The following is a 15,316-nucleotide window of genomic DNA, read 5'->3' as shown; positions in this document are numbered from 1 at the left end:
GGTAAATAAATATGAATTTGACTGTACACCGCATCTGAAAGTGTTATTTTTAAATTGTTAAACAAATTCTTTAATGTCGTAAGAGCATTTTCCCTTGAGTATTCTGTTAATATGTGACTTACACATTACAATGCTTCTAACCAAAAGTAGATGCTTACTTTGAAATTCTTCCTTAAAAATTCCTTTTCAAATAAGAAGAATGCTTCCCTAGGATGAGGTCCACAAACCTGATTTTTATGTAGAGTTATAATTTTCTATTTTAGTAAATCAGATGGCCCTGCGGCTTACTAGGTTAGTATTATTGCTTGTGCCCTGCTGCTTTTTCCTGGACTAGAAACAAAGAATAAGAGAGTGAACAGATTTAAAATATATCTTCCTGTTTGATGAAATTAGTAGTCTATGTGCCAAAGTGAGAGTATTCTGTGTGAGTGTTTTTATCATTGTGAATGTTTTGTGTGCCACTCATGTCAACATTCTTTGATTAATTGCATGGGTGAATTTTTAAACAAATGGAAATATGGCTGCAAGTCTAAATAGAAGGAATAGAAAAGCTTGAGTGTTGAACAGGCCTTGTATAACTGAGACCTTATCTATCACCAAAACCCCAGGAGTGCTGAACCATCTTAAATGCATTCCAGTGAAGGGTGCTTCTCCAGATGGGAGGGTGTTTTCCCTTTTTATTTCCTATAGTATGGAGATGAGTTATTAACAAAGATACCATTTGAGATGTTTTATAAACTTCCAAATTCAGCTGGGGGAGTTGTTATTGAGTATCTAAAAAATAATGTTGACTAGGGACTTTGCAAGATCTTTTATTTCACTTGTCACCAATATTTTCATTTGTAATTGTACCTTCCAAAATGTTAGACATTCCTTAATTTGATATTTCTGATTACCTTAAATTGCAGTCATTAAGATAGCATCTCAGTGCTATAATTGAATATTCTAGCATACTATTCGTTAAACTTTAAAAATTAACATTGAACTCATGTTATTGATATTTGAGTACAACTCTCAAACTAGTTTATTTAATTACTAGAGGAAAGCTTATTTGTAATCTAATTGAACTCTTAGTGAGTCTCTTAAGCAGGTACTGAAAGAATGTAGAACATCACTAAAATAAAAAAAAAATTGCTTCTTATCAATATAACTGGCCTGTCACTTGGCCACAGAAGGAAATAGGTTTGTTACACAACTCATCATCATGAAGGCATTCACTGGCATGAGGTAGGTAATTGCTTAGTTAATATTTATCAATAGAAGGACATTTGCTTCAGTTGCCACCTATTGCTGATGACACCTAAGTCAGCATTTCAATTTGGAGTTTTCAGATTCTGATCCACACTCCTGGCTGCCTTCTATACATCTCCAACTGGAGGAGCCACAGACGCTCTACGTGCCTGACACCTAAAACTGAACGCTGTCTCCTCCTCCTAAACCTGTCCAGTTGGAGGAGCCACAGACGCTCTACGTGCCTGACACCTAAAACTGAACGCTGTCTCCTCCTCCTAAACCTGTCCCTCCTGTCTCCCTGCTTAGTTATCATAGCCACATGCTACTTACTCACCGTGGAGTCTTTCTTCCTCCCAATTCCTAGATCCAAATATTCAGGTCTTATGGTTCCTTCCTGCTTACAACTCCTCTGAGCATCTCTACCACCACTGCTCTTTCGGATCCTGATAGTTACACCTGGATTTCAGCGAGTCTTCAGATGAGTCTCCCTTTGTAGGCCATCAATTTCTCATTTGGCAGGACTAAGTTTTAAGAAATGTGAATTTTAAGCAGGTAGCCTGGATGATTCTGATGCAGGTTGGAGCTGACTTCTAGTTCCACAAATACCTCTAGTCCATCCTGAGCACTCAGATAAAAATTTGCTCTAAAATCTAAGATTTGCTTACATCCTTGATTCAAAAATCTTCAAAGAACTACCATTCTATAACAGTATTTTTAAAATAGTGGTCAGAAGAGTTGCCAAGGGTCCCTCAGGGGGGCCTCAGTGTGTGGACATGTATGGGGAGCGAGTGTTTGGAGTATGAAGATGAGAGCCCATTCTGTTACATAGGGCTTTCGTCAACCCCCCCTTCCTCCATCTCTTTCTTTAGTCAGAGCAGCTCTGATTTTGAAGTTTAACAAGATATTTCCTTTGGGAAAAGTATTCCTCTGCTTAAAAAAAAGTGGTTTGAAAACCACTGATCTATAGAAGTAGATTTCAAACTTTTTAAAAATCAGGACCCACAGTAAGAAATAATGTACATTTGTATCACAGCCCAGTTCTCACACTTGTTTTTCTGTGTAATTGAAACAAGTTTCATGAAACATGGCCTTACTATATTTGATGCACTCTGGTGTTTTCTGTTTCTATTTCATTTTTTTAAAAATTTGCTGGTTGCAACTCACTAAATTGATTTCACAACCCACTGAACTGCTGCTATGTCTCAAAAAACTTTGATCTAGCCTTTCTCAATGGGGTTCCTTTATGAACCATGGAACATAGAAATACATTCTTAATCTTTTCAAGGATGGTACATAACTCATACTATTCTAGATGCTTGGAAGCGTAGTTAGTTCATACATACAGTGGGTGCCTAGGGGCATTCAGACTTAATTTTCTGCATGAACTCCTGGTTGAAAAAGGCTTATTCGTGTCTGATCTGTAATAAATCCAAACTCTTGATTATTGCACATAGGGCCCTTCTGAATCTAGCCCTGTGTTCACCTTCCAGACTTTATCTTACTTCCTCAATCATCTTCCTGGGTTAAAACCATCCTGAACCACTTGGAATTACCCAGATGCATCACACTGTTTCTCACCTGTGCAGTCATCCTTGCCGTTAGCACCAGCTCAACTGAGTGTCACTTTGACTGAGACCCTCTTTGACAGGAGTTCGAGTCGTTACGTCCAGGTTCTATCCCTGTCAATCCCTGAAGGTATTAATAAATTTCAATTGCATTCACCTGGCTCATCTCCTGTGCTACTGAGAGTGGCGCTCAATACTTAGTTCTAAGAAGACAAACACACATGAGTCACAGCCTACATGTTTAGGTAGCTTAGAACACACCTGAGACACAAGACATATATATTAAAAACTACCTCTGGTGTAGCTCAATGCTCAAGAGTTTGCATAAACTTCAAATTCATATGTTAGTCTAGGATAATAATAAAAGTAGCAACTTTGTAGGGCTGTAAGTTTTACAGGGGAAGTGCATGGAAAGCTCTGAGCACACTGCCTGACCCAGAGCTCTCAGGAAGTGCTAGAGAGGAATTAAGCAGGTAATATGCCCAGTGCCATGTGAATGCCATGGGTAGAAAGTACTATAGGAGTTGACAGGAGGAAATGGACACTGTGGTTGGAGCGATCGGAGAGCTCCAGTGGAGAAGGTGGAGTATGCACTAAGTTTAGAAAGAAAAGCGGACCTCAGGTTAAGAGGTGAGAAGGCATTCCTGGCACAGCGAGCCAAAGAGCAGCAGAGGAGGACTGTGGATGCCTTGCCTATAGACTAGTTTCACTGCCACTCTTTGTATATTTATTTTTGCACATGTACTCAAACATTTTTCCAAATGCAAATTGAAGATATTGATCTTTAGAGATATTATTTTCTCATTTGAAAGAACCCTGCGCCCTCTCTCTTTTCCATGGCTTTTTGCTAAGTCTATATGGCATCTACAGTTTTGCTTATGGAGTCGGCTTGATTCAACCATTTCGGGTCAGCATTAAGAAATAGGTTACAACACGATCACCCAGGGAACTTTTTAGTCCTGCAGATTTCTATGTCCCACCCCAGAGATTCTAACAATTTGGTCTGATGTGGGACCAGGGAATACACTTACTTTGAAAGTTCCTTTCTTTTTCATTTGGCTTGGTCAAAAGTTTGAAAAACACTGGTAATCTTTAAGGCCTTATCCAGTTCCAGTGGTCTGTATTTCCTATAACAGTTACACTTTTATTCTCTCTGCTCTTCCCAAGAGAGGGTTACTCTGTTGTCAAGAGAGGAAAACTAAACAAAGCAGACATCAAAAGCTATAGCTACCGACTTTGATGTTAAGAGTCCTTTCTATATGAAATTGTGTAATTCCAAAGAAATCCGGGTGGGAGTGTTCCAAGGTCCTTGTGTTGATGAGAAGGAAGGACAAACACTGGACACCTTTATGCTTTGTTAAATATGTAAGTCAAAATTTAGTGGGGTCTCTAACTCCCAAACCAATGGAAGGGGGAGAATGAAACAGAAGGAAATGAACAAAAGATCTCAGTACAAAAAAAGAGAGGAGGAGAACAAGCAAAGCATAGAAAAAAATAAAGAACAAAATAAGATGCTAGAAATGAATTCCAATATATTGATAACCAAAATCAATGTAAATCATGGTACAGTTAAAAAACAGATCAATCTAAATATGATGTCTAACATTACATCCATATATTGAAAAACCATGAGAAAAAGCAAGTAGATGATTAGCACAAAATGTGTGATATGTTTATCTCAACAGGAGAGAGGGCTGCTGGGGTGGGCACCCAGGAGGCTCTAAAGTTGTGATAAGGTTCTTTTAAGTTGGGTGGTAAGTAAACAGGTATTATTCTTTATTCTTTTAAGTGTTACTTTTTAAAGTTCACACATATTTTATGTAGTTTTGTTTGAATAATATAGTACACCCCCGCATGTGTGCACATGCACAGCACACTCAATAAAAGGATAAAAGTAAATTGCTAACGTTTTTCTAAAACCTCACTCTCATGGTATTAGATGTGAATTTTTTAATGTGATTTATTTTCATTTTTTAATGAGGTGATTTTTTTATCATGAAAGTTTTCTCCCCAGCACAAAACTCTGTTTTGAATTAATCACATGACCTAACACTCCAAATAAGTCTTCAAATAGATGCCGTTTGGCATAATATGGTAATTCCTACATATTTTCTCTTTCCATTGAATTACATAAAATAATTCACTCAATCAAAACCTTGTAAGCTTTTTATTGAGCAATGATTTTGTGTCTGTTTTAATCATTGTATTTGAATTAATCCATTGAATTTTTATAAAAACCCTTGGAAATGTTACCAATACTGCCCTCATTTTAAACCTGAGGTGACTACAGCATAGAGAAGTTAGGTGATGTGGTCAAAGGCACACAACTGATTGGTGACAGAACCAGGATTTGAACCCAGACAGCCTGTCACCAGAGCCGTGTTCCTGTTCTTAAGCTAGACTGCTGAGCTGTGGGCCACAAAACGTCTTACTACTAAAGAGGGTGAAGGAGGAGTGGGAAGGTACCTCTGCATTTCAAGGGCCCCTCCATAGTATGTCATGTCTGACTGTGAAGTTGTGTATATCACAGTTACATCATTCTTTGGTTTGTTAAAGGTAAGATTTTTTTCTTCTGGCCAGGAAGGGAAAAAAGGGAGGGAGGAAGGAGGGAAGGAATCCCACAAAAATATTGGCTAATTGGCTGGCCATGGTGTCAGAAGAGAAATAAAAGCCTGCTGACCTTATGTTTATGCTGTTTCCATGAACAACAAAAGGCAAATCTTTGACAGAACAGCCCAAACATACTAGGCAGCTAAACTAGAGAACAGGTGCTTCAGAGATGTTGCCTTGAGCAGATGCTCTCCAGCAGTGACCCTGGGAAACAGCTGATTCAAGCCTCTTCCACCTGGAGGCCAAGATCTCTCTCTAAACACATCTCAGAAGAGATGCACAGTTTATCTAACAGTTCATTCTTTGCGGGGTTTTACTGTATGTCAGCAGTTAAATATAAGACCTCCCCACACAGCCCCATACCCTGGGCTCTGTAATCTTGGAGGATTCATAAAGAATGTGGAGATGTCAGGAACATACAAACGGGTGACTGGACTAATTCTTAAAAGTGAGGGAGGGTGTGTGTGTGTGTGATAGATCCTGGAAAATATACATCAGTCAGTACCCTATCATCTGCATAAATTCCAGAAAAACTAAAAGGAATGTATTTAGCCTCAATGCTCAGACTATGACTGCTGAGAACCAGCAGGTTTCAAAGAAGAGTTTATGTGAAGCCCAGATTACTTAAAAAAAAAATCTTGGCATTAACAAATATGAATGAGTCCAGAGGCATATTTTAGTAGACAATTTTAGTATGTGTCTCCTGGAGAAAAGGCTGAAGAAAGACATGAATTGTTAACCATCTTCAAAAACCTGAAAGGCATCACATAGAGGAAGCACAGACTTTTCCTGTGCTATTCCAGAAAGTCACATGAAACAAATGGAAGAGTACAACAGACAGAGTTTGGATGCAAGCCTTTTTAAGTAAATGAAGGTATATATATATATATATTTTATATATAATATAATATATAATATAAATATATATATATATTTTGAAGATGAGGTCTTGCTCTATTCCCCAGGCTAGAGTGCAGTGGCACAATCTTGGCTCAATGCAACTTCCACCTCCTGGGTTCAAATAGTCCTCCTGCCTCAGCCTCCCAAGTAGCTGGGACTAAAGGTGCCTGCCACTACACCTGGCTAATTTTTGCATTTTAGTAGAGATGGGGTTGCCCCATATTGGCCAGGCTGGTCTTGAACGCCTGACCTCAGGTGATCCACCCACCTCAGCCTCCCCAAGTGCTGGAATTATAGTTGTGAGCCACAGTGCCCAGCCTACATGAAGGTATTTAAGAGAAGAACCCATTGTTCAGCAGGTGAAGAGCCTCCCTTGACCTGGGCATTTCCTTTGCCTGGATTGTCCTGAGATGTACAAAGGGAAGGTCTTTTTCCTATGAATGAAAGATAGGGCTCAGCAGCTTCTGAACTCTTTTCCAAGTAGGAAACTGCTGAATTCTGTGAAACTGTGGCTTTTAACTCACCATAAAACTCAGACAAATTTGACTTATTTATTTCTTAGACACAGTTATCAGGTGGTATGGCTAAAAACTTACTAAGATGAATTCTCAAGCTGGTAGTTCCAAACTTGGCTACCCATCCAGTTCTTTTGTTTGTTTCAAACCAGTCTGAATAAAACAAAAAAACCTGTCTGAACCTGTCACATTGATTGCACACCCACTAATGAGTTCTGACCCACCACTAGAAAAACCCAGACCCAACCTAAAGTCAGTCCTCAGTTTACAGCTGAGGAGGCTGGGCCCAGGACGATGACATGGGTCTCCCAGCGTTGTTCAGAAAGTGAAGAATTAGGATCCAAATCTCTGATCTCTGATCTCCAAGTGCAGTTCTTTATTCACATATATCAGCCAGACCAAAAGCAATACAGAGCAGAGAAAAAAGGGAACTACTGCTGAACTGTAATTATGAAATAAAGAATTCAACTCTCCTGCTAGCTAGTAAACATCTATTCTTTGTGGAAACAGCACCACGTGATAACCGCTGCTCAGTGAACCCACCACACTGTTGGGCACCACTTTCCTCAGATCCTCACAACTACCCCTCACATAGTTGGGTTTATTAGCTTTATTGTATGAAGGAAGGAATAGAGGTTGAGAAAAGTAAAGTAATCCCCATAATTTGGGTTGCTCATAGGTTGGGCTGTGCATACGTGTCTGACCCCAAAGCTCATGGCTCCTCCCTTCCTTATACTGCCTCTCTATAATCCTTGACTTGCCCTGCTTAGAATTATATCTCTTAGAAGTAAGAGAAAGCAACAAGGGAAATACTGTGCAGAACTAATTCTAACCAGTAGAGTAGTTGGTGATATGATTTATAGACTTGCTTGTTTATCGTCTCCTCTGTTAGTATTTTAGCTCCCTGAGTGCGTGGCTGTCACCTCGTCCACTGTCTAGTACAGCTCCTGGCACATTGTAAGATTCAGGTGAATATTTATGAATGAACAAGGAAGTGCATTTAGAAATGACAAGGACATTCAGCAAAAGCAACCATATCATACTACAGAGGCGGGTCACATAGTGACCCAGAGCACAGCCTGTGAAGAAAGATGGCCTCTGTTCAAAATTGTGTCTCTTAAAAGTTATTTGATCACAGGCAAGTTACTTAACTTCTCTTGTGCCTCAGTTTCCTGGGGATAATAATAACGCCTATGTCATAGTATGGTCCTGTGAGTTAATGAAGGAAAGCCTTTGCACCAGTCCTCGCTCATAGTAAGTGCTGTATAGGCTAGTCGTTATTGCTCTCTGAGGTTGTGATAATAGCAGGGCAATAGTGGACTCATGTCTTATAGGAGAAAAACATCACGAAATTTATAGGTAAGGTAAGTATGATCCTGTGGCTAGAGACTCAGAAGAGATTACTGTTTGTGTTCAATTGCAGAGTCTGAAAAGTAGATTTCTAACTGTCTCATCATGAAAGATTTATTTCTGACCAAAAAATCTAAATGTAGAGCAGATGATTATGCAGATGGCCCATGAATATGTCAAAAAGAATATAGTGCTTACTAAGCATCCACATGAATTTATGAAGAATGAAATTTATGAGAGGCAACTTAGTTAAACCACTAGCAGAATGCCATAGACTCATTGTGTCTTTTTTTAAGAGTACCTTTAGAAAATCTGATTTCGAGAACAGCAGAATGTAGGGTGAAGTGTGGGAGCCCTGGAGTCAGAGTTCTCCCCTCATCTCCCCCTAGAATTGGGCCTTGGTTTTCTTGTCTGTCCAATATGGATAATGAGTGCAGCAGCCTCCCAGTGTGGTTCAGAGAACTAACAGAGATAATGCATGTGCAATGCCTCCTAAGCAGAATGCAAATGTGAGCCTCTCATAATCACAAGACGTGGGTAAGCAGAAAAGAAAGTGAAATGAAATGTGGCTGATAGTCAAGGAGGCTCCCAGCTATTTGCCTGTACCAAGCCCAGGTCTTGAATGCTCAGATGGTAGGTGGAAGTTTGCTTTGCAGTCGTCAAAACAAATCGTGCGAGTCCCTTGACGTCACTGACTGAAGGCTGGGAGAGAAGAAAACCTGAATAAGCAGCCTAAGGTCTGAGCATGTGTTACTTCCTCTTCTCTCCTTGCAGGGGCATTCGTGGTATGCTGGACCCCGGGCCTGGTGGTTCTGCTCCTCGACGGCCTGAACTGCAGGCAGTGTGGTGTGCAGCACGTGAAAAGGTGGTTCCTGCTGCTGGCACTGCTCAACTCCGTCATGAACCCCATCATCTACTCCTACAAAGATGAGGACATGTACAGCACCATGAAGAAGATGATCTGCTGCTTCTCTCAGGAGAACTCAGAGAGGCGCCCCTCTCGCATTCCCTCCACGGTCCTCAGCAGGAGTGACACAGGCAGCCAGTACACAGAGGACAGTATTAACCAAGGTGGAGCCTGCGATAAAAGCAGTTCCTAAACTCTGGAGGCCTCTCTACCCACCCAGGCCTCCTGTGGGAAAAGAGCTGTTAAGAATGGTTACCTGTCTCTAACAAAACCCATGTACAGTGTTATTTGAGGTCTCTATTAATCAATGCTAGATTTCCTTTAAAATTTGCTTTTCATGGTTTGAAAGCATGGGCAGTAAAGAGAGGACGTGGTGCATTTAGAGAAAGCACAGAAATGGGAGAGGCACGGCCAGTCCCTGCTTGTCCTGTGAACTGCTTGGAGCTGCTGCCAGGGCTTTCTGGGTTCTGGTGCCATTTTGTAGCCATTCTCCATGTGTTTTAAAAGGATGTTATGAAAGAGTTTAGACCAAAATAAGTAAATAATAATGTTACTTGAGCCATCTTATATAGCTGCTTGGAAAGTCTATGTAGTTCTCTCTGCATGCATTGAGAATGTTTAGAAATGCTTCAGCAGTGGTATTTTTTTCCTCAAAGAAACCATGGCCAGTAGTTCAGTAGGAATCGAAGAAAAATCAGTGAGAGCTCCAGATTAAACCTGCTTTTTAACGGAAGGAACGTTCTGAGGAAAAATACTTAAAAATAATGAAAAAGGTCAATGTGAAAACTCTTCTTGACCTGAAAAGGCCTTGGCATGGTCCTCTGTGCATGGGTGTGTATATGCATGCGTGTATGTATATATACATTTTTTCTGTTTTTACTGATTTTTATTGATTTTATTCAAAGATACCTGGGGACGGGATTAGGGAATGCTTAGTCTGACTATTGGAAGGAACATGGGTCCCTGGAGTATTTCAGATATGGGGTTACTGCCCCAGACCGCCTCCCACCAGCCCACATCAGTTCTCATTTTCCCGCATGATGATGAAAAACAATGGGAAGCTAGTAAAGGGTTTAATGCAGAAAACAAGAAGAGAATGTTTGAAGTGCCTGTGGAACATCCAGCTGATAATCTTGCCTAGTAAGAGAAAAAGAAGCCAAGAGATTACCAATCCTTTAAGGAAGGAGCAGGTAGAGAAAAATCAGGAAAGGGACAGAGGAATAAGAGGACCAAAGAACGTGTTAAGAATCAAGGAAAGAGGCCAGGCGCCATGGCTCACACCTATAATTCCAGCACTGTGGGAGGCTAAGGCAGGAGGATCACTTGAGGCCAGGAGTTTGAGACCAACCTAGGCAACATGGTGAAACCAACCCCGTCTTTACTAAAAATACAAAAAATTAGCCAGGCATGGCCTGTAATCTCAGCTACCTGGGAGGCTGAGGCACAAGAATTGCTTGAACCCAGGAGGTGGATGTTGCAGAGTGAGCCAAGATCGTGCCACTGCGCTCTAGTCTGGGTGACAGAGTGAGACTCTGTCTCAAAAAAAAAAAAAAGGAGAGAGAATGTCAGGGAGCACATGTGTGTATTTAAACAACTTAACTTTGCATTTAAAGTCTGAAAGCACAGTGATGGTGAAGTCAATTTTCGGGCCACCTAGACTTTCCAGTCTAGGACGAGAGCTGTAGCAATGATCTGTGTGCTGTACAAGAAACGAGAAAGAGATGTTCATTAAAAAACAGATGCTTTTATACATCAGAGTGAAAGCTGTATTGACATGTAGGCTGAATCCCTTTTCTATGGAATGAAATATGAGCTTAACTCCAGTCCTTATCTTCAGTTACCTCCATACCAACTGGTGGCTTGTTGGATTTAGCATGTAGAATAATTTCACATCTCATATTTTGCCCAAGGTTAATGGCATACTTCTGATACCTGGCTTACATGTGAACTGAATTTTGATCTGGGTTCTATTTTGAATTTTTCTCCTTCTGAGACCTGAGTAGGCAACATGAAAGGCAAGTCAGTAAGAAAAAAATAATGTTTCATACACATAGGTTGTGCTGACCAGAGTTTTCTATGTAAAAGATTTAGAGTGTATTCTGATTTCAAATGAGGATAACTTCAAGGCGGATATTATAATATTTATGTAGTTTGCAAAACAAGTTTACATTTTTTTGCTATTGTGATATAACATTTATGTGCAAGAACTACTTGTAATAAAAGGATTTGAGAAGTATGCTTTTAAATATAATAACCTAAAATAGAGAGTATGATGATTTGAAAGTGTAGATTTCACAAACTCTGTATAGTATGTGAGTCTATCTGAAGCTTTTATCAAAGCTACCTATAAAATAAAATTTAAAAAGGTCTGTTGTCTCTTGTTGAGGTGCATTATTGCTTTGTGTATTTTCTAAGTAAAAATAGAGTTTGTGGTAACTACAGCACAAATTTCTATTGCAGAAGAAAAATCAAATTTGCCATGAAGTACATTCTCTGGATGTTTTATGTAAGCATTTGAATCTACAGCTGGCCAAAGGGTGGAGAATTGAAATTGAATTCCAGTCCCCAAATAGCTACTAAGGGATCTTTAAAGGTTTTATTTTGAGGAAAGAACCATTTTTAGTACCCTGTAGCAGAGTGTCATATTCAGAATGGTGTCTGGAGGGGGTCCAAAGTGTGGAAACGCAGGTTAGAAATATATAGTTTTTGTTTGTATGCACACACATACACACATCTCAGCAAGGGTGCAAGGGTAGAGAAGTCGGGAATGTTTAGAAATGACAAGCGGCAGGGGTCACAGAGCTCACCAAGGACCCTTGATAGAACTGGCCCTTTCTGTGTGTTTGTGTGTTCTCAAATTCCAGGATCCAAAGCTTATCTGCAGGTCATTCATCTAGACTTCATCAGACCAGCCCTTGACCCAAAGCAGAGGCTACTACCCAGCTAAATGAGATTTAATTTTCTTCTTAGATTTGTAGCACTGTATAAGGTGGTCCGATAAATCTGTACAGTGAAAGAATTTAGTACTTCCTGAAGATAGCGTGCTTGCAAAGAAATAATCTTTTGGAAATAAATTGTTGGATGTTTTGGTGAATTTCTTTTTCAAGTGAGTAGAAGACCTGGAACCAGTTTGTGACTTGAGAAGCCCTAAACATGGAAATGATTATGGCACCACCCTGCCCTCATTCATGTAATTCCAAATAAAAACAATACTAGACCGTAAAATAAATGTAAGCCTCCAATGAAGTTTTAATTTTCCTCACACTCAGCACTTTGATGCTTTTTATAAATACTAATTGAAATTTAGAAATTGTGGTGCCCCAACTTCATTGGCACACTGAGCACATGCTTGGCCCGTGGTTGGATGGCCCAGGACCAAGGACCCGGTGGAGTCGGCAGCGGCAGCATCAGGCGGTGCTGGGGGTGCAGTTCTATTCATCTGCAGATATCACCCCACACAGACCACAGAGCGAGTCACTCTCCATGTTTGTAGACTAGTGTTCCTCCTGAGCTTAACAGTGTTTCCTTCAGCTCATTCATCCTCTAATCATTCTGGGAAGGGGGCAATAAGATTACTTGGCTCTCTTTTCTAATTGGCTGAGCGGACATAATGAAGGTGAGGCCTGTGAAGATGCCTGTGAAGGTGACTTAGTGACAATCTCTGGCCCTGCTAGTGCCTGGAGTAAAAACACATGATGATGCATGTCACTGTATACTAAAAGGAATTAAAAACATGCAAAAACAGATGTCACATCTAGGAGACTCACCAGAGAATTATAAACCTTTGGGGGCCACAAAATGTGGTGTTAAATTGGAACCCCCTAGGGCTCCTTCCAATTTTACACATTGTCTTTCAGGCATAGGAGTAAAGACTGGAAATGTTTTTGAAGTCAGGGAAGATGCATTTTTCTGTGACGGATGCCCTCCTGAACACATCACATGGTTTAAAATACAGCTTAAGGCTAGTTTTCACAGAGAAATAAACATTAGATGGAAGATGCTGTTGGTGTGGGTTATTTTCTTTTCTTGGCTTTAATGCTAAATTTTATCTTTACAGCATTGTCTTCAGTGCTTTTTGGTGTGTGCTCGCTCCTAAATTAACATATGGTAAGTTACTAATGGCAGTTGCTAGAGGTTAAGAATGTTATATTATCTATAACTTCTGAGTTAAAGGTTTATAGTACAGGCTGGGCATGGTGGCTTATGGCTATAATCCCAGCACTTTGGGAGGCTGAGGCTGGCAGATGACTTGAGCTCAGGAGTTCAAGACCTGAGCCAACATGGAGAAACCCACCCTGGCCAACATGGAGAAACCCACCCTGCCTCTCCTAAAAATACAAAAATTAGCCAGGTGTGGTGGTGCACGCCTATAATCTCAGCTACTTGGGAGGCTGAGGCAGGAGAATCGCTTGAACCCAGGAGGTGAAGGTGGCAGTGAGCTGAGATAATGCTGCTGCACTCCAGCCTGGGTGACAGAGTGAGAGTCTGACTCAAAAATAAATAATTTAATTCAATACAAGTTAATCGTGTGAATTAATTTTATTAAATACAAGTTTATAGTGCAAATAATAGCACAGTGGTCACTGGAATCACATGCAGGCAGGTTCCAGTGTACATCAATAAAAGTATGGGTCACATCATACTAAGGTAATACAGTGCCTTTGCATAACAGTCCGTGAATGTGGTTTGCAATTCACTGTACCAGCCTATTTTAGAAATTGCAGTTCTTGGCAACCATTTAGAAAGTTGCAATTTTATGTAGCAAAACTTCGTAATTTTTTTTGTATCAGCAATTTCAACTTTGTTTAATTCAAATTTTCTTAAAATCCATCTGTATTATATTTTGTTATTGAGATTAGAGCCTCTACACTGTATATTGATAATAACATATATGAAAGAAAAACATACCACAAGCCCATGTTACATCTTTTTGGATATTAGAAAAATGATATCTCTTCCTCAAGACACTTGCATCTATTGAAAAAACGTCACTGCTACCAGCCAGAAAACTGCTAATACATATGCCTGTCCACAGTACGATTGATATGTGGAGATAACACATCGGACTGAAGTTCAAAACACCTGTGTTCTGATTTCTGTTCTGCCCTAAACTGCCAAAGAAACTGTAGATATGACTGCTGATCTCTTAAATGAGAGGCTTAAATTAAATGATTTATAAGGACCTTTTCAGCTCCAAAATTTGGTTTCTGTGCATCATCTCCCAAATGTGAATCCTGGAAAAGAGACCCAAGTCTTTGGATTCTGTCCATTTCACTCTTTGCATAGAGATTTCAAAGAGGAGGAGATCTGTTTTCGTTTACTGCAGTCTCAAGCTAAGCTTTAGTGTGCATCAGGATTATCTAGGGAGACAACCTAAAATCTATATGCTTTAGGCAGGTGCAAGATGTGTCGTCATAAATTCATCATCAATACAGGGGAAAAAGGATTTTCAAAATAAAATGGAACCACTATCCCATACGGAAAACTGAAGAGCTTGATGATTTACTTATGTTTCCTAAGTGAACTTAATTTGATATGTGTAAGCTGCTTTTTACTCCATCAAGCCAAATAGAAAACCACATATTTGTTTTACATTTAATTTAACCAACATCTTTAGAACATTTCCTGGGTGCTGGAGACCTACCCTCCAAAAAACCTGCTCTTAAAAGAATAAACAAAAATCATAAATCAAACATATACAGAAATGCACAAATAGGAGAAGTAAAGTGAAAGAGAGGTGAAAATATGAGGGATGGGCATGTATGTATTGCTTTAGCTACCCCCAAGGCATTACACTGGAACACTGGTGATAATGGCTATTGGCATTGCAGTTTTTAGATTGGGCCTCTGTAATTTGATATAGAATTATCTGAGATCTAGAGGAAGAAAAGGAAATCATATAAGCAGGCTTCTTTTTTTTTTGAGACAGAGTCTCATTCTGCCACCTGGGCTAGAGTGCGGTGACGTGATCTCAGCTCACTGCAACCTCTGCCTCCCAAACTCGAGCAATCCTCACATCTCAGCCCCTTGAGTAGCTGGATCTACAGACACACACCATAACACCTGGCTAATTTTTATATATTTTGTGCAGACGGAGTTTTCCCATCTTGCCCAAGCTGGTTGTGAACTTCTGAGCTCAAGCAATCTATCCACCCACCTTGGCCTCCCAAAGTGCTGGGATTGCAGGTGTGAGCCACGGCGCCTGGCTAAATAGGCTTCTTTTTGGGCTAAAGACA

General features: G+C 40.1%; 1 protein-coding gene across 1 annotated transcript in view; it reads left to right on the top strand.

The window, feature by feature from the left end:
- The window catches only part of LPAR3 (lysophosphatidic acid receptor 3), an 89,433-nt gene extending 77,984 nt beyond the window's left edge, over positions 1–11,449 (top strand). Inside the window, exon 3 of the mRNA XM_035252026.3 lies at positions 8,948–11,449. Coding sequence (XP_035107917.1) covers positions 8,948–9,273 — 326 coding nt within the window. The 3' untranslated portion in view covers positions 9,274–11,449. The remainder of the gene's footprint in view (positions 1–8,947) is intronic.
- Positions 11,450–15,316: the final 3,867 nt, after the last annotated feature.

The sequence above is a fragment of the Callithrix jacchus genome, chromosome 7, assembly GCF_049354715.1.
Source record: "Callithrix jacchus isolate 240 chromosome 7, calJac240_pri, whole genome shotgun sequence".
In the NCBI taxonomy this organism is placed as follows: domain Eukaryota; kingdom Metazoa; phylum Chordata; class Mammalia; order Primates; family Cebidae; genus Callithrix; species Callithrix jacchus.
The sequence above is the reverse complement of the archived record's forward strand: the minus strand, read 5'-3'. Positions and strand labels throughout refer to the sequence as shown.